Source organism: Calliphora vicina, chromosome 2, assembly GCF_958450345.1.
Source record: "Calliphora vicina chromosome 2, idCalVici1.1, whole genome shotgun sequence".
Lineage (NCBI taxonomy): Eukaryota > Metazoa > Arthropoda > Insecta > Diptera > Calliphoridae > Calliphora > Calliphora vicina.
Window position 1 is genome coordinate 6,317,480 of NC_088781.1, and position 26,253 is coordinate 6,343,732.

Sequence of the window (26,253 nt, forward strand, 5' to 3'; positions counted from 1 at the left end):
TATTTTCTAGTGTATAAAATTTGTGTAGATTTTAATTTCCAACGAAATATATATATTTCTTTAATAAAACATAAAATTAACTTATTTGTTTACAATTAAATTTATGTAAATATATATGTATGCATATGTAAAAATAATACAATAAGTAGATTACAATTGTCTGCTAAATCATTTGTAGACTTTTGTGGCATAGTGTACTTGATTATTTAAATATTATTATTATTATTTATACCTTTCTAAATATTTATTTTTTAAGTAGTTTTTTTTGTTTTTTTCTTTTCAAAAAATTTTACATTTTATTATTAAATTGTTTAATGAATGAATGAATATTTGTGTCTGATGATTGAGTGTTTGTTTGCATGAGAATGTTTTGAATGATTGAATGAATTGTATGATTTAGTTGATAGAATTCTGCACGTGCTGAGAAGGGGTAGGGGGTAGGAGTTGGTTTCTTAAATTTATTGTGAATTAGTTGTTATTTAAGAAGAAATGTATATTGAGAGTTTAGAGGAATTTGAAATTGTGTTTACTTATGCCTCGCTTTCGCCCTTTTTTGTTTGTTTTTAATTAATTATAAACTATTTTTTAGCAATTTATTTTTTATGATTTTTTTTCAACTTTTTATTTAATATTTTCTTAATTTTAAATAATGTTTTATTTTTAATTAACTGTGTTTTTTGTGTTGTATTGTTTTGTAATTTTTTTCTTTTAAATAGTTGAGCCTTTAAATTAGAAAAAATGCTTTAGAGGCTCCTTCGCTTTCGAATTCTTTTCTCTCGCTCTCCATCTGACTTGTCAAATGTTTGTAGTCCTTTCTTTCCTTCGCTTTGCATGCCTGGGGCTTCTTATCAAATTGTTTAATAATGGCCGCCTCTTAATCCTTTTCTTTTTATGTTGTATCTCTGAGGGGAGGGGGGAATTGTTTGTATGTGTGTATTTAAAAAACGAAATGTACGGGGCTTATTTTAAGTTTCTTTTGTTTAAAATTATTACTTTTGTTTTTAATTTAAATTTTTCTCTATTTTTATTAGAAGTATGGTTTTTTTCCTTTTTTGTTTTCTTTTTTTTTTCTCTAAATTACAGCTTTGTTGTAACTAATTGTATATAAATTATTTGTTTTTATTTAGTTTTAATTTTTTTCTTAACGCTGCTTTCATTTAGTTTTTTTTATACTTTCATTCTCCAACTCTATCTCACCTCTCATCATCAATCCATCCATCCATACATCTCTACCATTGTTTAAATTGTTTGTATTTTGTTGTTGTTGGTGTTTGCTGATGATGATGCTGACGACGACGACTATGATGATGATGACGACGATGTTGTTCCTGATTGTTGGTTGTTGTTTTACTGGTTTTTATATTTTGGATTTTTCCCTTTATGATTTTGTTGTTGTATTATTATCATTAGTATTTTATATAGTAATAAATGTAAATGTTCTTGTAATGTTATCTTGTTGGTAATTTCTCTTAAAGGAAATAATCTGGTGTTCTTCGTGTAACATGTGGTTCTCCACGTCTGGGTGCTGGGTCGAATTGTAGGCTGGAAAAAAATTTGAATGGAAAATAATTAGTTTTTATTAGTAAATCATAAAATTAAAATGCAAAAAAAGTAACAAAAATGTACTGTGAAATTTGTTTTCAAAAATTTCGAAATTGAAAACATTTTATAAAAAAATTACTATAATATTTCTCAAATACGAAAAGTTTTAAAAAAAAAATTTGGAAAAAAAATTGCTACAAATATCGAATATTTTATAAAAAAAATTTCTACATAGTTTTGCAAATTCGAAGAGTTGAAAAAAATTATCGGAAATTCTATCAATATTCATAAAAAAAAATAATACAAATTTTTAAAACTTTGACAAATTTCGAATATTTGAAAATTTTCTATAATAATATTACACAAATTACGAATATTTTCTGCATAATATTTGTACAATTTTTTTTTGACAATTAATACAATTTATTAACCAAGCCCATTTGGGCCAAATATGGCTTACAAACTACTCAAAATTCGATTATACGAAAAATTTCTATACATATGTATAATAATTTACAAAAATTTCGAATATTCGAAAAATGAATAGAAACAAATCTCGAATATTCAAAAATTTTCTATAGAAAATTTATACAAATTTTAAATAATCGTACATTTTCTTATAGACATTATTACAAAATTCGAATATTCAAAAAAGGTTTCTATAGAAAATTGTACAAAATTGCATAAATTGAAAATGTTCTATAGAATTGTGCAAATTTCGATAAATTGAAAATTTTATATAGAAAACTGTACAAATCAAAAGTGTTCTAGAAAAATTTCTATTATTCGAAAATTTCGAATATTCGAGTATTCGAAGATTTTCTATAGAATTTTTTTTCTTTAAAATTTTTATTATTCGAAACTTTTTTAATATTTGAAAAAAAAAATTACAAAATTTTTGTTAAATATTCGAAATTTATAAATTTTATAATCCTATTAATTTCGAAAATATTTTGAAGAGAAATTCTTCAAGCTTGAAAAAAAAATACATATAGAAAATCAAAAAATTTTGAAAATCACACCTAAATCGTTTTTGAGATTGATTTCAGTTTTGAAAACGATCGTTTTTTATCACATGCCTGATTAAAATAATATTTTATATGTTCGCAAAACCACTTTAATTAATATAAAGTTCTTATTGTTTTAAATTCTGCAATGTTTTTAAAAATAAAAAAAAAGATTATGTATTCAGCCTTTAAATGCAATTTGCGTAATTTGTTATCTAGTTTATTACGAAACTAGAACTAGACTCTGTTTAGTACAATAATTTGAAAATAAACAAATTGATAAATAAATATTTGAGGGAAATAAATAAATTATGAACATAAATGGTAATAAACAGATTAGATAAAAAACTAACAATAAACTTCACAGAATAATTATAAACAGAAATTTTAAATAAATGTTTTTCATTTAATTTTATAATTAATTCTGTCTTAAAAGTTAAAAATTTTAATTGAATTACATAATTTAAAATTTAAATTATGTAATTGAAGTATAAATGAAAACAGAGTAAGCAAAAAAAAAATGCATAATAATCAACACATTTTCACAAATGTAAGGAGTATATTGATTAATTCTATACAATATGCATTTTCGAATGAAAGATTTCGTTCACATTCTACGCGAATTAACTTTATATTTATGTGAACGAATCATTCGATATTATTTAACTGGCTAATAGTGTGTAATTTATAAGAATCAACCCAAAATCAAAAATGTATGCGCACATACAATGGTTACACTCCACTCCATTTTCAAATCGAACTGCGAATATTATAATTTAATTGTATTGTAATATTTAAGTTACTTCACTTCCTTGATATGATTTAAAATTAAAATTTATATTATTTTATTTTTTCTTTTTACTTACAATGAAAATTTGAGTGAATCGTCTAATTCCATAAGAGCCGCTTGATTACCACAACGATAACAATAATTTGGCGCTGAGAAAATTGTGACAACATTACGATCATGACACCAATTATAGCCCTCCATAACCAATTGATGGGCACGTGACACCAATGTTAGACCATTTGTATTGTTAAATGTTTCTGAAATATCCTGCAATGAAACAACATAGCACCTTCATTATTAGCAACGTCATTAAATCATATATCTTGCTATGTTAAACTTACTTGACCAAAGGTGTAACCAGCACCACGTGGTGAAATACCCCAGCCACCCCTATCATCGGGATCAGACCAAAGCAAATCGCACATGGGTCCCTCATGCGGCACCTCTTGTAGGCGATCCAGCGCGCGGATGTGATCCAAGCTATCGATAGATGGACTAAGACCACCATGCAAGCAAAATATTTGTCCATCGACCAAAGCGGTCAACGGTAAATAGTCAAACAAGTCGGTGAAGTATTTCCAAACATTTGCATTACCATATTTGCGCAGACATTCATCGTAAAAACCGTAGACCTGTGTAATTTGTCTGGATTCGTGATTGCCACGCAATATGGTAATTCTTTCACGATAGCGTACTTTCAACGCCACCAATAATGTAACAGTCTCCACCGAATAGTAACCACGATCTACATAATCACCCATGAACAAGTAATTTGTATCTGGAGATTTGCCGCCTATCCGGAATAGTTCCATAAGATCGTGAAATTGACCATGCACATCGCCACATACTGTAACAGGACATTTAACTTCTTGAACATTTGATTCCTTGGAAAGAATTTCCTTGGCCTAGAATTAAATAAACAGATATGATGGATTATTATGTGTTATTTACATTTATTAAGCAGTACAAACATCTAACAACTGCTATAAAAGCTAAATTACCATTAAATTAATAGATTACAAACACGTGTAGCTAAACTAATTTTATATATAAATATAAGTGCATTTTTTTATACGTTTTATAAAACGCTGAGTAACTCTGTATGATTACAGAGAAAAATTAAATCTTATAAACAACAACCTTTAATGGTTGTTTATAAGAATAAAATTGAAAACTATAGTTTTTCACTTACTCTCGTTTAATAAAAAAATCCCCTATGTGACAGATTTATAAAATATTATATTTTATTAAATCTGTCATCTTTATTGAATTTTTCAGAAAAGAAATACATGAACAGACAGGATACAAATTATCGACAATATTTGGTAAACACTTTTGTCAAAAATAAATTTTTTAAAATCGAATTATAAAATTTTTTACGTACAGTGGTCGACATAAGTCTACGTACGACCACAACTTTTGCCACTTTATTAGAGAAAACCTGGTAAATAAAAAAATAATGCAGTTTTGTTTGAAATCTATTTTATTGCTTTGCACCAAAAAATGTAAACTTGCAAAATTATTCATAAAAAACAATAAAAAAAACATTGACAAAAGTCTACATACGACCACAGCATGTACTGGTTTTTTTAATACTAACAGATAAGCATGCAATTTATTAAGTCTACAGTTCAAACAATATTCAGTAACTTTGAAAACACTGGTAGAGTTAAAAACAAGCTGCGAATTGGTCGACCAAAGAAACTACATCGTAGAGATGTAATCTTCATTTTAAAAGAAGTCAACAAAAACTCAAAAGTTAATACCACAAAATTGGCCAAAGAACTCGCAACAAGATCAGAAGTTATTGTTCATCCACGAACAATTCAAAGGACCTTAAATAATAATGGTAATTAAAGTAAATTAGCGAACGGATCTCAAACTTCGTTTGGAATTCGCCAAAAACCACTTTGAAAAGGACATGGAATTCTGGAAGCGAGTTTTGTTCACTGATGAGTTGAAGTATAACATATTTGGAAGTAATGAGAGAGATATAGTATGGCGCAAAACAAATACAGCAATGGATCCGAAAAACTTACTCGCTACAGTGTTGGCAGTGTGATGGTTCTGTACTGTCGCTGCTTCCGGAGTGGAAAAGTTAGTGTTTATTGAGGATAATATGGATCGTTATCAGTACAAATCCATTTTGGAACAAAATTTGAGAGCATCCGTTGATATGTTAACTCTTGGTTAAAGTTGGATTTTTCAGCATGATAACTATCCGAAACATTGGTCTCAAATTGTCAAAGATTGGCTACTCTACCATGCCCCATGATAATTGTACACACCACCTCAAAGCCCGGACTTAAATGTTATTGAGCTCGTGTGGGAAATTCTACAATGGAAGATCCGAAAACTTCTTATTACTTGTGCACCAATGTTAAAGGAGAACCTTCCAGAAGAATGGCAAAATATAACGTCCGCAGAACAGGAAAATTTAGTTGCTTCGATGCCTAGACGCTTGTAGATGCCCGTGGTGGCCCAACGAAATATTGAATTTAATGAAAATTTGTATTCGCTGAAAAATGTTTATTTAGTGTACAGATCGTATGTAGACTTTTGTCAACATATTTTTTTATTTTTTTGTGAATAAAAGTTAAATTAATTATAAATTTAGCGATATTTTTTTGTTATATTACTAAAAATGCATTGGAAATAAAACTGCATCATTACTTTTACTTATTATGGTTTAGAAGTCCGCGAGTTACGAAAATAATGGTCGTATGTAGAATTTTGTCGGTCACTGTATGTATTTAAAGTTTTTCAATATTATAGGTATATAGACAACCGTTTCACAAATACATACATACTTATCTAGACATTTAAAAAATGTTTATAGCAAACTCATTTCGAGAATTCGAAAAATGTCTATAGCAGACACATTTCGAGAATTCGAAAAATTTCTATTGAAAATTGAGCAAATTTCGAGAAATGTAATTAGAAATTATATAATTGTTTATTTAACTAAAAAATTTTCTCCGATTATGGACTAGTCTAGGTTATTGAAAATACAGAAATAAATAAATACAATATTCGAAAAATGTCTAAAGAAATTTGTACAAATTTCGAGAATAAGAAAAATGTGTAAAATCGAAAATTTTCTTTTTAAAATTTGACAGATTTCGAGAAATACACCATTTGCAATTGTATTTCAGAAAATTCCAATTAAATTTCAGAATTTTCTAATTGAATTTCAGAATATTTCAATTATATTTCAGAATTTTAAATTTGTATTTCAAAACTTGTATTTGAAATTGTCGATTCAAAAGTTTTATTAAGAATGAAATGATAAAAGAATTCAACACAAAAGTAACGTTTAAACTTAACTAGATAAAAAGAAAAGAGATAACAAAAGAAACTTAAGGAAATATGCAGAGTTGCATTTTAGGGAAAAACTCCAACATGCCCTCTCAAATCTGCATATTTTTACATACAAAATCAAATAAATTACATTATTCCAATCCTAACGATTTGACAAATTTTTCATGTTTAGTTTTATTTAAATTTTTAGTTAAAATATCAGCAGTCATTTCATCGGTTGACACATAGCGCAGTTCAATTTGGTTAGATTTTATAACTTCTCTCACATGCTGGTATTTAACATCTATGTGCTTACATCTTCCATGAAATACAGGATTTTTTGCCAAGTGTTGTGCACCAATGTTATCACCATAAAGTACCATTGGCTCTTCATTTTGATAACAATTCATTTCCTTCAAAAGCCTTTTCAAATATATTGCCTCCTTAGCTGCTGTTGACAAAGCCACGAACTCAGCTTCAGTGCTACTGAGTGAAATATTGGGTTGTTTCTTACTCTCCCAACTGAAACAACATCCTGCTAAGAAAAATGTAAATCCGGTGTATGATCTTCGATCTTCCGTGCAACTGGCCCAATCAGCATCGACAAAACCAACTGCGGGTTTATTAGTCTTGGAATATTGAAGTCTAAGTTGCTTAGTAGTTCGTAGATACCTCAAAACGTGTTTGGCTGCCTTTTCATGCTCTACATGTGGATTTTGGTTTCTCTGTGCCAGCTTACAAACTGAGTGTAGAATGTCTGGTCTCGTACTTATCGCCAAATACATTAATGTTCCAATCAATGACTGATACCATTTAACATCTATATGTTCACAGTTTTCTTCATTACAGGCAATCTGAAAACCTGGATCAAGGGGTGTAGATGCTGGTCTAGAATTTTCCATGCAATACTCCATCAAAACCTTTTCTATATATTGGGAGTGACCAACGCTGATCTTACCAGTATCACCCTCACGTTCGATTTCCATGCCTAGGAACTGTTTTACATTGCCGTTATCTACCAGTTTAAATTTAGCCGCAATGCCATCTTTAATAGAGTGTACATCGGCTTCATTGGAACAAGCAATTAAAATGTCGTCGACATAGACAGCAATAAAATTATATTTTCCATTTTCATGTTTGGTATAAATACAAGGTTCACTGTCACAAGCTTTGAAATCCATACTACGGATCGCCGCATCAAGTGTAGTATTCCATGAACGCCCCGACTGCTTAAGTCCATAAATTGCCTTCCTTAAACGCAAAACTTGACCAGGATACCGGTCATCTTGAAATCCATCCGGCTGCTTCATGTAGATTTCCTCATCCAATGTGCTGTTTAAATAAGCTGTAGATATATCCACGTGATGTAGATATAATCCATTTTCAGCAGCTATTGCAAAAATCAATCTGATGCTTGAATACCTTAAGACTGGTGAGAACGTTTCCTTAAAATTAACACCGTATTCTTGACTACACCCTTTTGCAACCAAACGAGCCTTAAAACGGGCTACACTTCCATCCTCATTTTTCTTTACGTTGTAGACCCACTTGCTACCTATGGCCTTCTTACCTGGAGGAAGGTCAACTAAATACCAGGTTTCGTTCTCCTGCAGTGCCTTATATTCGTTGTTCATAGCATCTCTCCATCTTCCGGAATACTTACATGAAACAGCATCTTGAATATTTTGCGGTATTGGGATTTCCTCAGCGAAGTTTATCGTGTTGTGTGCCTTTTTTGGACGACCAACATTACCCGAACGAATTATTCTAGGTCTTCCACGAGATCTTGCACCACTAGTACTTGGTTGTCCATCTTCATCATCGCTGTCAGACTCAAACCCCTTAAAACCAATTTCGGAACTCGACTCATATTCTTCATCTGTATCAACTGAAGTTCTCTCAATAGCTTGTTCCTCTTCTGTTGGTGTACTGTCAGGTGGAACTGTCAACTCTATAACATCATCTGTGTTTTTCGGTATAAAAGCATTCTCGCAAAAAATTACGTCTCTCTTGTCAACTATTTTTCTTTCTTGCACATCAAATAATCTATAGGCCTTTGCAGTCGTAGAATAGCCGACGAAAATGTATTCCTTGCCTTTTGCCGAAAATTTCTTCCTATGAGTCTTATCTAACGCCACAACAGGTGAACCGAAAATTCTAAAATGAGCTACATTAGGTTTCTTACCATGCCATATTTCAAATGGTGTCTTATCCGTCAGAATTTTCGTTATCGAGCGGTTCCTAATATAAACAGCAGTGTTGACGGCTTCAGCCCACAGTATCTCATCAACGCCAGAATAAAGCATCATACTTCGTGCCATCTCAACTATCGTCCTATTGGCTCGTTCAGCAATACCATTTTGCTGTGGGGTGTACGGTACTGTTAGCTGCCTTTGTATACCATTTTCCTCTAGTAGTTTATCGAAATGGGAATTCACGTATTCTCTGCCATTGTCGCTTCTTATACACTTAATACTGCGATCTAGTTGTTTCTCAACAAAAGATTTAAACACCTTAAATTTATCGAAAACCTCACTCTTGTTCTTCATAAAATATACAAATACATGTCTGGAGTGATCGTCAATAAAAGTGACGAAATACCGGGAGCCAGCAAGCGATGGTTCATTCATAGGACCACAAACGTCGGTATGAATTAGGTCCAATAAATTGTCTGCTCTGTGCTGATTTGATGGGAATGGTTGCGAGCAAATTTTGGATTTCATACATGTTGTACAACTTAAATTCTGTGGAACATCCTTAATATTCAAACCACTTACCGCATTCTCATTAATTAAATCACCCATACTCTTGAAATTAAGGTGGCCATATCGGTTGTGCCAACGTATAGCAGCCTCGTTTGAAAGTAGAAAATTTGACTGACGGTATTCGGAGAATATAAACAAATTAATTTTATTTTCAGCTTCCAAAATAATTTCATTCAATCTATTTTTTATTTTCGCAGAATCACCATTAAAATGTACGGTACAGCCATTTGCAATCGCCTTTCCAACTGATATGAAATTTCCCACCATTCTAGGAACGTAAAGCACTTCTTTCAAAGTTATGTCGCCATCTTGAGTTTTTATTTTCACATCTCCTTTACCTTCTGCTTCTATGTAACTGTCACATGCCAATACAATTTTCTCGTTGGTTTCCACGAAATTTACAAATAAGTTACGTTGGCAACACATATGAGACGTGGCGCCGCTGTCAATACACCAAGAGTTTTTGTCAAAAGTATTATTGTTGCCAGCTGCAAGCATTGCAAATGATCGGTGTTGATCTCTCGTATCGTCGCCATTTTGTTTCGTACTCCTACAATTTTTTGCAAAGTGTCCACGCTTGCCACAATTATAACATTTAAATTTTCGACCGTTAACATTGTTGTTGTTGTTGCCATTGCTAGGGTTGTTGCTGCTATTATTGTTCTTGTTTCTCATGTGTTGTTTTGATCGAGCTACAAAAGCCTGTTGACTTACAACTACAGCCTCATCACCATCACCATGTTGTATGCGTCGATCACCTTCTTCTATTAACTTTATTTTCAGCAAATCTAACGACGGCAGGGAATCTCGTGTCTCTATAGCTATGACGAAATTTTCGAACTCCTTGGGTAGGCTGGAGAGTAAAATAATTACCAATAGCTCTTCAGCAATTTCAATGCCAACTTCGGCCAACTTTTCAGATATTTCCGTAAATGAATTCAGGTATTCAGACATGGTCGTTGTTTCCAGCATACGTAGATTTAAAAGTTTTTTGTAGAGGGTAACTTTTCGTATTGGGCCACTTGGTCTGTAGACTTCATCAAGCTTCTTCCATGCTTCCAAGGCTGACTTACAGTTCTTTATGTAGTTTAACTGAGTTGTCTTCACTGATAGAATAATCGTGGCGAGTGCCTTCTCGTCCTTTTGTTTCCAGCATTCGGCTTGTGCTGTGTCCTCCGGCTTGACAACAGTTCCATTCGTAATGGACCACAAATCTGAGTGCACTAATATACACTTCATCTGCACACACCATGTGTCATAATTACCATTGTCCAATTTGTCTATTTGGAACATTGACGAACTCATCATCACACAAATTAAAATAAACTTAGAAAACTTCAAATTAAATTGTTACTCTTCATAAAATAAACTTAAGCTCTTCTGGGCCCATAACCTGTCGATTCAAAAGTTTTATTAAGAATGAAATGATAAAAGAATTCAACACAAAAGTAACGTTTAAACTTAACTAGATAAAAAGAAAAGAGATAACAAAAGAAACTTAAGGAAATATGCAGAGTTGCATTTTAGGGAAAAACTCCAACAGAAATAAATTTCTGAAATACAATTGGACAATTCTGAAATACAAATGAAAGTTTCTGAAATATAAATGAAAATTTCTGAAATATAAATGAAAATTTCTGAAATATAATTGGAATAAATATTGTGAAATTCAATTAGAAAATTTTGAAATATAATTGCAAATGGTGTAGAAAAATTTTATTAGAAATTTGTACAAATTTTAAGAATTCGAAAAATTTCTATAGAAAATTGTACAAATTTCGAAAATCGAAAACTTTTTATAGAAATTTGTACAAATTTCGACAAATCGTAAATTTTCTAAGAAATTTGTTTATAAATTTGAAAATTTTCTATAAAAATTTTACCAATTTCGAACATAAAAAAACTGTTGATAGAAATTTATAAAAATTTCGTAAAATCAAAAAATCTTAAATTTTCTTTAAAAATTTTTACAAGGTTCGAAAATATACATAAATTTTACAATTTCTTGAGAAAATTATAATATCCAAATTTTTTCACAGAAAATAAAATATAATAATTGTTTAATGTTGAAAAAATCAAACTTTTACAGAAAATTTTTGAATTTAAAAATTTGTATAGATAATTGATAAAGTTTTTAATGAATCTAAAATTTTAGTAAGATTTCGTTTTTAAGTGCTAAATTCTTAATGTAATTATTGATTAATTCACTGAAATGTATAGTTTATAGCAGTTGTAAAGCCGAAAGACTTTAGAAATGCTAAGATATTATAGAAATAAAATTATAGAAGAGTGAATGAGAATAACACAAACTCAAGCATTATTTATAAAAATATGAAAGCTTAAACAAACAAAACACCAACAATGTGATAATATCTTTTCTTACATTCCCTACTACAATTGGTTGGTTTATTTCCGACTCGAATTGTTTTAAATTTTATTTGATCCACTGTCTTATATTTTGTTTGTTTTCCATTCAAATAAACAAATATTTACTCCATTTTAATGCTCCCTGTATAAATTTAATTTTCAACAAACATTTTTTTTGTTTTTATTAAAAATTGCATTTCTGCTTAAATATTTGCTCATTATGTGGGAAATACAAAAAGATTTTGGCAAATAGTTACGGAAGACTTTTATTGTGTCATCATTAACAGCATCATCATCATCGTCAATGCAATTTTTGGTTTATTGTGTTTTTTGTTTAAATTACACCATTCACTCTGTCTCGTCTCGTCTGATGCTACTTCTTCTTTTTTTATAATTTTTTTATATGTGTTTGTTTTAAATTAAATTATATTTGTTGTATTATTTTAATGCTTGTGAACGAACGGCCCTGATGATGTCTTTGTCGCCTCTATAATTTATCTAATTTTATTATCTCTGCTGCTCTTTTCTGTCTTTCATGTCTACTACTCTACTCCACTCTCTTCACCTTTTGTATTTTCGAGTACGTTGTACGAGAGTATTGCCAAATTTTTTTTTATTTACATTTATAAATGTGTCCCTTCATCTTGTCTTCTTCGTTATGGGTGTTTGTTTCACTAGTGCAATAAGTTTGGACCAACACAAAATGATTTATTTTTAATTGTGATAAATTTAAAAATAATCATCAGTCATTACAAGAACTAACACACACACACACAACTAACTAAATACATATTGTACATTTTTATTATTTTTACATCAGTCAGCTTTAGAGCTGTTGGTTCTATTACTATCAAGGCGGTGGCGTTTATCATTTTTTTTTTTTTTGTTTTTATTTATTTTATTTTTTGTTATCTTTCTCAATTTATTTATATTTGTTCTCTGTTTGTTCAGAATTCACAGAGAGAGTGAGTGAGGAAGAGAAAGGGGAGTAAGGGGCAAGTTTAAGGGTTAGATTAAGTTTAATCGATTTATTTACATTTAAATGGTTTTAGGTCATTGAGTTAATTGGTTGCGAGGAGCACTGTTTAAAAATAGTTTTATTTTTCATTGATACTACAAATTAATTCGGCATTTTATACACTTTGATCAAGGAAATTATTTAAAAAATGCACTTTTTGTGGCACTTCTTTCTGATTGCACAATCGTATTTGTTGTTGTTCTAGTGATATTTTATTACAACGAGGTTTGTTATTTTGAAATTAAATAAATTTTTTAATGATAACAAAGGAATTGTTTGTCTTTGTTTATAATAAATATTTGGTTTAGTTACTTACATACATATATGAGGAATGTGAGGATCGTCTCACACTGAGTGTTTATGATATTTTTATATTTAAATTTCGACTCAAATCGTCGTCTAAAAAAGTGGGAAAATAATAAATGATTTCATTTGATGGTCTTCTTATGTATTAAGACGTTTTAGAATATTTATTTTTAATTTGCAAATTCGAAAAATGGTATTCAGTACTGGAAAATATTATTATAGGTAGTTGATTCTTCATCAGTTTGTCAGTTGAATAATTGGAACCAATTAAAGCCAATGGTTAGGATTATGAACCTGAATGAATTAATACATTTAAATATTGGAATTGGAATCCAGTTACACATGGAAGATTTTACATAGTTTGTCAACCCATCGTACAATCTAAACATTATTTTGACAATTAAAAAAATTCTCTAAATTAATACATAACACCAATATATGTATATCAAGCATATCTGTCCAGACATTCCAAAATCCTTTTTAGAAATCAAGCTTATCGCCAGCTATTTTGAATGTTCAATTGCCGCTTTATTTAATGTAATTTTATCCTTTTCAAAATACAATTATACCAGAATTTTGCCCTGTTTAGTGCAAATATTGCACTTTCGCAAATGAAAACAAATTCTGACATGGAACACCTTTATTATTTTATAAATTTGTTTGCATTGTAAAATAAATAAACAAAGTTTAATGTAATTATGATGATGGTTGGTTAACATGAAAATTAACAACAGCCAACAATTTGATAATATCTTTGGATGTTGTTTGTTGTGCTTTCTTTTTCTATAACAATTATTAAACATGCAATCATATTATTTTACTTGAAGAAAGTTTGTGACAGCAATAAACCAAAAATATACTTATGTATATAATAAACAGTCATAATAAACAAATAATGAATAATATTAAAATAATTTACAATTCAAGAAAGTAAATATATATGTATGTAAACAGTTTTCCTCCTGCCAGACGCTAACTGTATGTGTATGTGCGTCCAAGACAATTACAACGGAAATCGATTGATTGTGGATTTCATGTCATGTTTAAATCATAGATTTGGCTAATGTTGTATAAATATTTTTACCATGCATTTTGAATTTGTGTTATAGTGCCTTACGGAACAAAAAATACAACATGCTTCGAATACACTCAGTTACAGTACGGGTATCAATATATAAACAGAAAATTACATTTCCACATAACCACATTTACTTTAGACGTACAATTTGTGTAACAAGTTAAATTTGTTGAGTAATTTCGTATGCGTTCCTATAGCTAAGCCTTTAACTGTAAGTTGTTTTTCATATTTTGGACTCACGTGATCAATGTATGCAGTCAGGCAAGACAACAGCAGCAGTAAAGCAAGCACAAGACATTTTAATGTAAATTTTGTTTTACTCAGTTACACTATTCAAAGTTGTATCATTTTTTTGTTTTTTTGTGTTTAAAACTCACGATTTATTTATTCTCGTGGTCTATCTACATATCTATCCATCTAGTCTTTTTGATTATGTTGTGATAGTGGAGGTAGACAATGACGTCGTCGTATTTGTCGTTAATATGGTTACGAGGTTATTGAACTTCAAAAATTTGTCTTTGGAAATTTTGAAAAACAAAATTATAAATTCAAAAATATAGTATAATAAAAATTGTATACATATAAACATTTCCAATGTAAAATTAAGAAAATCTCATATACATATACAATTTAAAATTAATTGCTGATATTTGTACAACAATTGCCAAATTAAAAAGTCATTATAAGTGTAGAAGTTATAATAGAAAAGTAATATAACAAGAAAAGAAAAAAAAGTTAATTTGCACTTGAGAATTAAAAGCAAAAATACATTTCTGACGCAATCTGTGATGATTGGTGATATAATGAAAGAGACTTTTTTATATTAATTCTTTTATATATTTAAAATTCATTGAAAATTTAATCCTACAAATAAAAAGACATAGATTGCGGAAAGATGTAACTTTTTGAAAATAGAATGTTATGTTGAATTTACTCGTCATAAAAAATGCTTATTTTTCTATTTGTGTTTTATCTAAAAAAAAGTAAACAAAAATTAACCCAGCAAAAATTCTGGGATATTTGGTAATGGCAACTAGTTACCACATACATTATTTTGTAATGAGTGGTGGTTACCCATTACTTTATTTAGTAGAGTAGGTACTTATTATACCCTTCACCATGCAATGGCAAGGGTATATTTAAGTTTGTCATTCCGTTTGTAATTTCTAAATTGTTCACTATGCTTGTATACATATTCTGGATGTCCGTCAGTTAAAATAAACTCTCCGTAGTCCCCAAATAACTTTCATACATGATTCATACATCAATATATAGGGAATTCTTCCGGCTAAACAATCGGCCAGCAAATAGCTGAGATATAAGAAACAAACCAGGACCACCTCGATTTTTACCTATTTTTATCTATATCTGGATTGCTGAGTCATTAATATAGGAAATATGGATATTAGAGTGTCCCTTAGAATTAAATTTTTTGAAATGTTGACACGGTACCCCCTGAAAACTTTCGTAATGACCTAAAATACAACCAAAAAATTGTTTAGCTTGTTCTAAGAAGGGCAACCCTTGCCGACTTTCGATTTAGTTTTGAGGTGCATTTACAAGGGGAAAAAATGCATTTTTTTCAGTTTTTTTAAAAAAAAATGTTGCTATTTGCAGGCCATTAACGTGTCTCAGGCCACTAGAACAATAAATCTAGGAACAAAATTAACATATTTTGAGAAATATTAAAACAAAAGTCACCACAACTAACCCTTTTCATCCACAACAGAAAAATTCTGCCATTTCGGCTATCACAACCAAAAATGTTTTTTGTGACTAAAACTATTTTGTGTGGCAAAAACTAAAAAAATGTTATTATTTTTTTAAGTAATATCTGTTCAGAATATTATAGTTCAGGTATTTCTAAATATAGTCTGAAAGTTTTCCTAAAATCGGAAATCGTTAACCTTTAAATCGTGAAGGTCAAAGGTCAAATTTTTAAATTTTTGACCTTCACGATTTAAAGGTTAACGTTTTCCGATTTTAGAAAAACTTTCAGACTATATTTAGAAATACCTGAACTATAATATTCTGAACAGATTTTACTTAAAAAAATAATAAATTTTTTTTAGTTTTTGCCACACAAAATAGTTTTAGTCACAAAAAACATTTTTGGTTATGATAGCCGAAATGGCAGAATTTTTCTGTTGTGGATGAAAAGGGTTAGTTGTGGTGATCGACATTCAGTTATATAAGTCGAACCAGTTTTATTTCATTTTGTGAATTTATTCTATAAATTTCTGGAAATTCCCGGAAAATCTAGTACTGAATCTTGCCTACCCACCATCAATACAATACAAATGGTTATTTTTGTATTTTTTATTACTAGAAAATATCAGTGGTCAATTTAACTTTTCTAGATTCGTGCATTTAAATATTGATGGGAACAAAATAAGTATGTGCAGTGGTATGTGACCAAATAAATGATGATTTTAGGTTCAACTTTTATTATTTTTTGCACTCATAAGTCCAAATTTTCTATGCATGTTTCTTATTGCGAGGGTTCTTTAAAATTTTCTTAAATTTCAACAAAATCTAGATAATTTTCAACTGCACAAATACGTCGATCAATGTTCATGCCAATTTCAATAAAATTAAATACAAGTTAAAACTTTTGCGAAATATATTTATATCTATCAGAAAAGGAATTTAAAAACGATTTAAAGAAAAGAACAAAACTTGACAACCACATTATACCTATTTAACAATATTAACAAAACAAATATGTACCTATACAAATGAATGAAAAATAAAAACCTCAATATATACATATGTACGTAATAAACGTGAGTCATTTAATTAAATATATACAGAATTCTATATTTCAAAGAGAAAGACCCCAAGTAATAGAATAATGAAAAGCGTGTTTATACTAACTAAACGTTATATACAATGGAAAATTATGACGAATTAATGAAACCTTGAAAATTTCAAATGGCACCAAAGACCAAACCTACAAAACTAGAGCGCGCATACATATAACGCCGTCCAGTCTACCCCAATTTATAACATCACATACCCGAAAGGAAAGTGTAGTAATTTTCATAAATAGTCGTAATACGTAATAGTTTATATTTTTCATACTACAACATACTAATTGTTAACGTTACATTTAACATTTAACGTATGTATGTTAGTTTACTATACTCTCATCCGTTCACTCACTTGCTACTGTTATTCCAAAAGTGGCAGTTAAAGTTACGTTTGTGGTGTTTCATTCATAAATTCTTGATTTACTACGCAAAAATCCAACCCACATACGAGGAAAGTAAACTCATAAGACAACAAAACGAAAGACTCACAACAAAAATATAAACAAAAATAAACTTTTTAGCAAATTGTTTAGTATGTTTAGTATATAAATGTTCAGAGGAACAAAAATAGCATATTTATGTACATACATACATATGTATGTATTTATTTTGTTAATGTTACAGAAATTAAAACGTATATACACACATTCGTGTTTTAAAAGCATTAATAGAGTCAGAAGAGGTCTTTCCTTAAATTATATTACTTTAACAATAATTATATATTAAGAACGATGTATGAGTCATCAATTTATAGTTTCTTTCAGTAATTTTTGTTTTAATATTTATAACAAATGTAACTAACTGCAAACTAAATGAATGAAAGTTTCTCAACTCATTAGGACAATATCCTCCTGATGAAATAAACTACAACATTTTCCATATTCAAGTATAAAATGAAAATGAAAACAATATTTATATTGCTTTTTCAACTCAGCGTAGGAAGTGTTTATGTATTTTTTCAGGTGTGTCTCTTAAAATAGAAGTGATTGGTGGTAGACAAGCAAAAAATAATGGTTTTAAAAATTCTTTTAATATTTAACAACAATTCAATCGATTTCAAGGTTAACATCCACCATAGTCCTTGTGGGCGAATGCATAATTTTTATTTTATTTGCTTATTTCTTAAATAATTAAACACGTTTGTGTAAAACTTGGTCAATATGGTGGTAAGAAGCGGTTTGGAAATTGTACACCTTTAATTGTGTATGCAATAGTAATAATTACTTATGTACATTTATTTATTAGTATATATGTAGTACATATAGTAATTGTTGTCAATCTAATTAGCACCTAGTAAGATTTCAATATTGAAACTTGAAAAGTCTTAAAAAGTCTTGAAGTTTTTAAACCAAAATTGTATTTTGCTAGAAATGCAATTTCTAGAATACTCTTGTTCATAATATTGTTGAGCGTGATTATGAATCTACGTAATCTTAGCAAAATGAAAATATATACAGTCAAAACCTTTATCAGATAGTGTAAAGTCAATTTAGTTTATATTTACTTTTATTATTTAATCTAAAAACACTTAAATTTTTTTTCATTTGAAATTTGTTTTGTTTATTTTATTTGTTCATTGTAGCTCTTTTTTACATAATGCAAGGTCACTTCAAATTAATTTGTACTTTATTTATTTACATTGCACTATGGTTTAGATTTTGTTGGCGAAATGTAATTCTATTTTATTTATAGTATTGTATTATGGAAATTTGATTGTTTGGTTTTTTAAATCTGAATAATTCCACTAAGAAAAAGCCGTAGTTATAACAAACTTTGCCACAACATCGAAATTATAATGCCTAATTTGTAATTGTAGCCAAATAAATATTGTATTCACAAAAATACCATATGCATTGTAAAGTATTATTATTAATCGTTAGTTTAGTGAGAAAACGTGCACTTTTAACAAAAACTTTGATTTTAATACAAAACGTTTTAATAAGTAAATATTAAACGTTTGAAAAAAACGTTTACAATTATTTCTTTTTTGCTATATTGTGGTACGCAGTTAATTTTTTTCAAAACAGCAAATTTATTATTTAAGTCAAATGGAATTGAGTACAACTACGTTATTAAATATATAATAGACCCAAACTTGTATTAATTATTAGTTAATTCATTCATAATTCATAACTTTTTGAAATTTATTATCATATGGACTCCTGATATCGAAAACTTAACTCCATAGCATTTTAAGAGAAAATTTAGATACTTTAAAATAAATTACTAATTTAAAACTATTAAAATAAAGAAGGAAATTATATATAAATGTGTTAAGTCCACTAAAAAATACAAAAAAAAAGGACTTATAAGTCACCAACGCCATTCATCTAAATAGTATATTATTATAAATTATAACAAATAAGTAAAAATACGTACTGAGTTGCTCTTATGTATTTGCAAATTCAGAGAGTTATATTTGGCTTTGCCAAATCTTATATTCGATTCACGAAAGTATACTTGGTAATAAAGTATCGAATTTAAAAAAAGATAAACTCCCTGTTTATTGTTTGTGTTTTGTTTAAGCTTTGATATGTTTACAGATAATGCTTGATAGTCTGTAATTTTAAAGGTATGGTCACACGTGACAAATGTTTGACGAAACCACTAAATAAAATACATTTGAATTCTTTTATTTATTTTAAAAACTTATTTTACTTAGGACGATTCAAAACAAAATATTTAAATTTATTTTATTTGATGCTGTTTGATCTTACAAAACACTTGTAAGAGTAAACACGTCAAACAAATTTGTGCTAAAAAAAGTGGTTACGCTTTCTAGATACCCATATTGTCTAAGTTAAAGACTTGTAATCGAAATATAGATAAAAACAAATTGAGGTAGTCGTGGTTTTTTTGTTTATATCTCATCTAACCGGGATTTTAACGGATTGATGAATCAATCATGTATGAAAATTATATTTAGGATTCGGAATGTTGATTTCAACATAGAGACATGGCTATATCGACTGCCCTATATAAAACGATCCATTGATTAGTAATACAGAAGTATATTGCTAAATAAAATACTTTTTGGTTTATTATGGGAAATCTTTTAAAAAATTATATATAATTTAAGCAATTTTTTACAAAAACTCCAATACAAATTATTTGAATAATCGGAGAAAAATTATATTTTTTTTTTCGAATAAATAACATTTTTAAAATTTACCATAGAATAAAAAAATATTCGATTAAACGAATAAATTTATTTTCAAGTTAAAATTAACTACATAATTCAATGAAACATGCCCAATAGTTTATAATGTTATTCCAAATTGGTTAGATTGAAAATTGTATTAAAAACTCAGCCAAATCGCTCCAGCCGTTCTCACGTGATGACATTACATACATGGACCATTTCATTTATATATATATAGACGACCAACCAAAATCAGAATATTATAAAACTTTATTTATAAAGGAAAACTTAGTATCTATTAACCCTAAGAAAAATTAAAGTATATGCAATTTCCAATTAATAATAAATAATACAGGTATAATTAAAAAACTATTTTAGTACGTACGTATACGTATTTAAAAATGCTTTAGATTTGGATCAATATTTTTATTAATTGTTAACAAACACAAATTAATTATTATCGAATAATAAACAAAAAATAAAACTCGAATAATTGACAACTCTAGTCCTAAGTCAACATACATGCTTTCATTAATAATTCAGAAGTACATTTTTCATTAATATACTTTCCATTTTAATATGGAAAATTATTAAAATTGGTTGAACAAATACTTTATTTTCGAAAAAAAAAAGTATTTTCACAATAAAAATTCTATTTAACCCATAGTGCTCGTATTGTATTGAGTTTTCAAAACTAAATGCCTTGAATTAGTTTCATAATGAATTCCCGTAGACAAATATTCATTATAATACAAAATTTTACAATAAATAATTAAATAAAGCACCTAATAGTAAACATAGTACTTGTCTAGTACCTCTTCTGTCACCCCAAGTACCTATTTCCTAACATATTCCCAATTCTCAACACCATCTTAACTGTGTCAGTTGTAATAAAAAATAGATATACTCAAGTATGACTGTCGCCTTAATGATAAATTGATAAAGATAAATAAAAACAGGGCACAACAAAAGATAGAAGAATATAGTACACAAAAAAAGAAGAATAATCTGATAATAGACATAATGAAAACAAATTAAACAATCATAACCACAATAATAACAAAACAATACAACTAAAAAACATTGTTTTTTTATAATTTGCACAAGTCATCAAAACATCAACTATCAACTGAGAAATACATACAAAAATGTGTGCAAATGTATTAGAAAAATAAATGATAAATGAAGTACTATTTTGAAATTAAGTCTAAAATTTTGTTGTAAATATTATGAAAACAAAATATTGAAAATTACAAAATTACAGTTGCAACAAAATTTGGGTTAACATTTCGTTTTCGAAAATTATTACGTGGAAAACATTGCACATTTGTTTAAATTATTTTCGACTCTTTTAAAACATAAAACTTTAAAACAAAGAAGCAAACTATTAATCAATAAACTCTGAAAAATAAAAACAAAAACACCTACATTATGTTAATTATAGTTAGTTTGAATGATAATGGACTTTATTCAAGTTTTGTTGTTTTATTTTTAGTCAGTTTCCGCTTGAGTGTAACCGAGTTATTTAATCTCTTTAGTTAGTTTACAATTTATTTTCTGCTCTTTTTTCCAGCTCTTTTCTGCAATCACAATTTCAATATTGTAAACTGACCCAACTATTATAACTCAGCTGATTATAATTTAATTTACAAAATATAAATGAAATAATTCTTTAAAATACTTTCAATGAAATTTAAATATGTATATGTAATTCAAACATTGCCTTCAACTATTAAAATACATATTACCAAAACCTAAAGAATACGTTTAAAATTAATCAATAAATTCAAAGATGTTTTATTTTTTTGTTTACTAAAACTAAAAACGAAGAGTAAACACAAGAAGTAACACATTTTGTTAAATTCACTTGAGATAGAAACGAAACAAACAAAACTACAGAATATCTCCCCTTTTTTCAACCAGACATCACAACAGCAGCCTCAGTGATAATGGTGCCAGATAAATATTAAGTGAAATGGGTAAAAAATAAAAACATCTACATAAAATGACTGACTCATATATGTAGGTACATATAGGCTTTTAAAACAAACAAAAATCAAACAATTCTTTATACCTATTACATACAGATTATTTTAAAAAATGGATATGCTTATTACCTTTTTTAAATAAAAAAAAGAACTATTCCATATTTTAACAATTAAAAATATATTTTCCTTTTTGTTCAGTCTAAATTTAGTTAAATGTTTATAAAAATTAGGACCTCACTTCACTATCTAGAATGGCTAAAGCTTGTCTGTTTTGATTTATATACACAAAATATACCTACACAGATATAGCCCCAAAAAAAATGTACGTATTTTAGGCATATCTGTATTTTCGCGTACATACATATATTTTTTGAAATAAATAAATACGTCAGCAAAACAGTGCAAATGTTTTAAATATTTATTTTGATACATTTTAATGTTGGTATTTATATTTAGAAAATTTTGTTTTCAATTTTTTTTTGTTACAAAAACATATTAAATTTTTACTTTTTTTTTTGCTTTTTCATTTCGGTCTATTGAAATACATTTCCGTTTTCCTGTTCATTATTTAAATTTGTTGTGTTGTTTTACAACAATATACATATGTATGTATGTAATATGTTTCAGACATGTGTTGAAACTTATTTACAACTATTTCGCAATTGTTTTCATTAATGATTTAAATGTCAAATAACCAAACTAAACTGCAAGACCTTCATTGTTAAAAAAAACAAATAGTTAAAATTTTAATTTCAAATAAACTTATGCGATAAATGTATATTTTCTGGACTTTTTTAATGCGTTTTAAAAAATACATGAACATGTAAACACTTCACCAAATTGATAATATTAACTGGTAATTTGTTACTACCATATTAGTTTTCCACTCTTTAAATTATGTTTATTGAGGATCCTTAGGAATAATAAATCATCCAAGCACTGCTGTTTGATTTATTTACGTTGCAAGCTATTGTACTTAGCACTTTTGCATACCACAGTATAAAGAGCAAAGTGTACTTTTATTAAAAAATAAATTTTCATAAAAAGTGAACTTTTTATAAAAAAAAATAATGATAAGTCATATTCAAAATAAAAACATCGACAGAATTGTCTTGAATGTCTGGTGTCGCGGATATTCAGAAAGCGAATATTCCTTTGTATTTCCCGGGAATGCAATAATTAAGGGAAATTAATAACCCTTGTTGGAAATTGTTATTGCAAAACCTTCATAAATGAAAATTGAATACTTTTGAAGTGGAAAATAAAAAGCAATTCTCCATGTAATGTATGTAATTTTATATTTTTGCTTGTATTCCGTTACTTTAAGAGTTATAAATTTGATTGCACCTAATTTAGAATAAATTATTTTAAATAGCGACTAGTTAATAGATTACATGGTCGAAAATTTCGATTTTCAGGGTTTAAAAACGATTATTCGTCCGTTAACGATCATTCCGATTTCTATGCTGAAATCAATTTTTGACAACAATTAATCGAAAGCTATATATGATCACAAAAATACGGGAAATTTAGAAATTTTTTATATATAATTCTTCAGCTTAAAACGAAATTTTTTCAAACATAAGAAATTTTTATGAAAATTACTAGGTAATTTTGTCCATAAAAGGTTTATCAAATGCCTTGGGCATAGGGTAACATAGAGACGAGACGTAATTGTCAAAAACCTAACTCTTGCAACAACAAAATACTTGCTAGTCAATGTAATTTATTGTTTATTGCTCGAAATTAAGTTTTACAATACAATTTGAGAATAAATCATCTTTAAAGTGCAAATAAACAGTATTAAACATGGAAAATTGTGGATAAAATAAACTAAAATCTTAATTTCATAAATATAAATACAAATATGTTATAATAACTGCAGAACCTATTTTGATCAACATAAACTTAACATGAAGAAGCATAAACGATGACGAGGTAGTTTCGCAAATTTATTTGAAATTTTTTACCTGAAATATTTTACAAACAGGTTTTTTATAAACTACACTAAAATAGGTATATTATAGAATGTCTGTGTAAAAATATAAAAAAAAAAATACAAAAAAGGCTGATGGCATTTTTACCAAAAGAAAGATGCAGCAAAGTAAGAATTTTTAAAGTCTGGATAGCACAAAAAGAAACACACACAAAACCGGTCTGAAGACAATTCCTAATTATTGAAAACAACAAATACAACATAAACCTGTTTAATTAAAACTGCAAGATTAATATAATAGAAAGACAGACGACCTGAAGGTTGTTTGGAAGAAAAGGTTAAAAATGGAGACGACTGCAACAAAAGAAAATGAAAATTTCTTAACATACTCTCACTACTAACTAAATGACTAACCAAAATAAAATTGCAACAAATGTTGCAATTTACAATTTTTTACATTCGTCAGTTTTTTTTTCATTTAAAAGAACAATTTTTGAAATGACCAGAAATATTTTCAGAAAATGGCTACTTAAAAACATAACCTTACATTTTTTAGCAAGTTGTTAAAGAATAAGAGTAAAAATTCCTTAATATAACACGAAAAAACTAATGATATATGTTTTAATTTATTTATATATTAATAAAAACTTTATAAAAACATAAATTAAAAATATTATTTATTTATATTTTGATTTTTATTCTACATTTTTAAATAAAAATGAACGCATCATATAAAAATTAACATACTTTCGTTAACTTTTCTCTTTTTGTCAAGAGAGTGCAAAACAATAAGAGAACCACCACATAAACACACGCACTCAATCTGTTTTTTCAATTATACACATAATGCCTTCTCTGTTATTCTTATGCGAAATTACCAAAACATTGAAAAATTTTAAAATTACAAAATAGGGAGAGTCTTAATGGAAAATGGCTGACTCTGCTTAAATAAAAAACAAACCAAAACAAAGATGACACTAACTTCCTCTCAACACCTTTACATATTCCAAGATAACACAACAGAAAGAGAACGATATATTTTTAACACAAACTCTCAATATGTGCAAAAAAGTTCACGACAAAAAAATTTCTTTAGGTTTTTCAATATTTTTTTTTGCATGTGATAAAATATTTTAATAAACCTTTTTTCCTGTTTATTTGTCATTGTTTTTCTGGGATAAAACTTTTATTTTCTGCGGTATACATACCTTTTCACACAAAGTTCTAACTTGTGCTTCTGTCAATTGATTACATTCATTCAATTGTTCAATCCATTGATCCAGATCTTTTGTTGTTGCTTTATCCTCCATTGCAGTTGAAGTAGAGGAAAAAGTCTCGTCAATCTTTGTCGATTCAATTTTGACGGCTTTTTTTAACACAGAGGGGCGAAAGAAAAATTTATATAATCCAAAAAGTTGGGGCTATAAGTCCGATTTAAGTTTTTCTTGTTATTGTATGCAGTTTTATTTCTTTTATCCCGTTCTTTTTACTTATGGGCGTTGTAAAGAAATTTGCTAAATTTTCGATAAGAAAATAGAAAAGTGCAAATTTCAGCAACAACGTCTAAAATTAGTTTAATGAATAAAAAACACGATAAATGTCTTAAAAACGATACGAACGAGTGAAAAAACGACGAACGACTGACTGAGTGCTTCACTATTTTTCTTACAGCAATTGAAAAAGTGATGCTATATTTATGCTTATGTTTATCTCTTTTTAACTTATGCGCAAATGCTTAATACTTGTTAACTATTGTACAAAATACTTTATATGTTGTTTCTCCTTTAATTTTCGTTTTGAATATTTATAAATTATTAATTGTTATTTCTTATTGTTTTGTTTTTATTTCGAACTATATTATATGTAAATAATTTGTATTAGTCTTAAATTAAATTCTTGCAGTTTTGTTTTCGAAGACTGATGAAAAGCAAAATTTTTTATACGATGACAAATTATTTAAGAGTAATGCCAAGTTTTTATTAATGCTATTGTTAACTGCAATTGAAAAAGTAAAGCTATATGTATTCTTGTATTTATCTCTTTTTAACTTATGTGCAAATGCTTAATACTTGTTAAAAGAGTAATGCCAAGTTTATATTAATGCCATTGTTACCAGGTTGTTCGAATTACTCCGGCTCACGCCAAACAGAGTTCACAAACACACCATGCATTTCATAAGGGACTGATTGGTTTGAAGACCC

At 28.2% G+C, this 26,253-nt stretch overlaps 1 protein-coding gene across 1 annotated transcript; it reads right to left on the reverse strand.

The window, feature by feature from the left end:
• Positions 1-592: 592 nt before the first annotated feature.
• On the reverse strand, positions 593-25,855 carry mts (protein phosphatase 2 catalytic subunit mts). Its single transcript, XM_065502089.1, has 4 exons — positions 25,261-25,855; positions 3,681-4,244; positions 3,416-3,606; positions 593-1,542 (listed from the first exon to the last, which is right to left on the reverse strand). Exons 1-4 carry the CDS (start codon positions 25,360-25,362, stop codon positions 1,470-1,472), a joined length of 930 nt encoding a protein of 309 aa, XP_065358161.1. The 5' UTR covers positions 25,363-25,855; the 3' UTR covers positions 593-1,469.
• Positions 25,856-26,253: the final 398 nt, after the last annotated feature.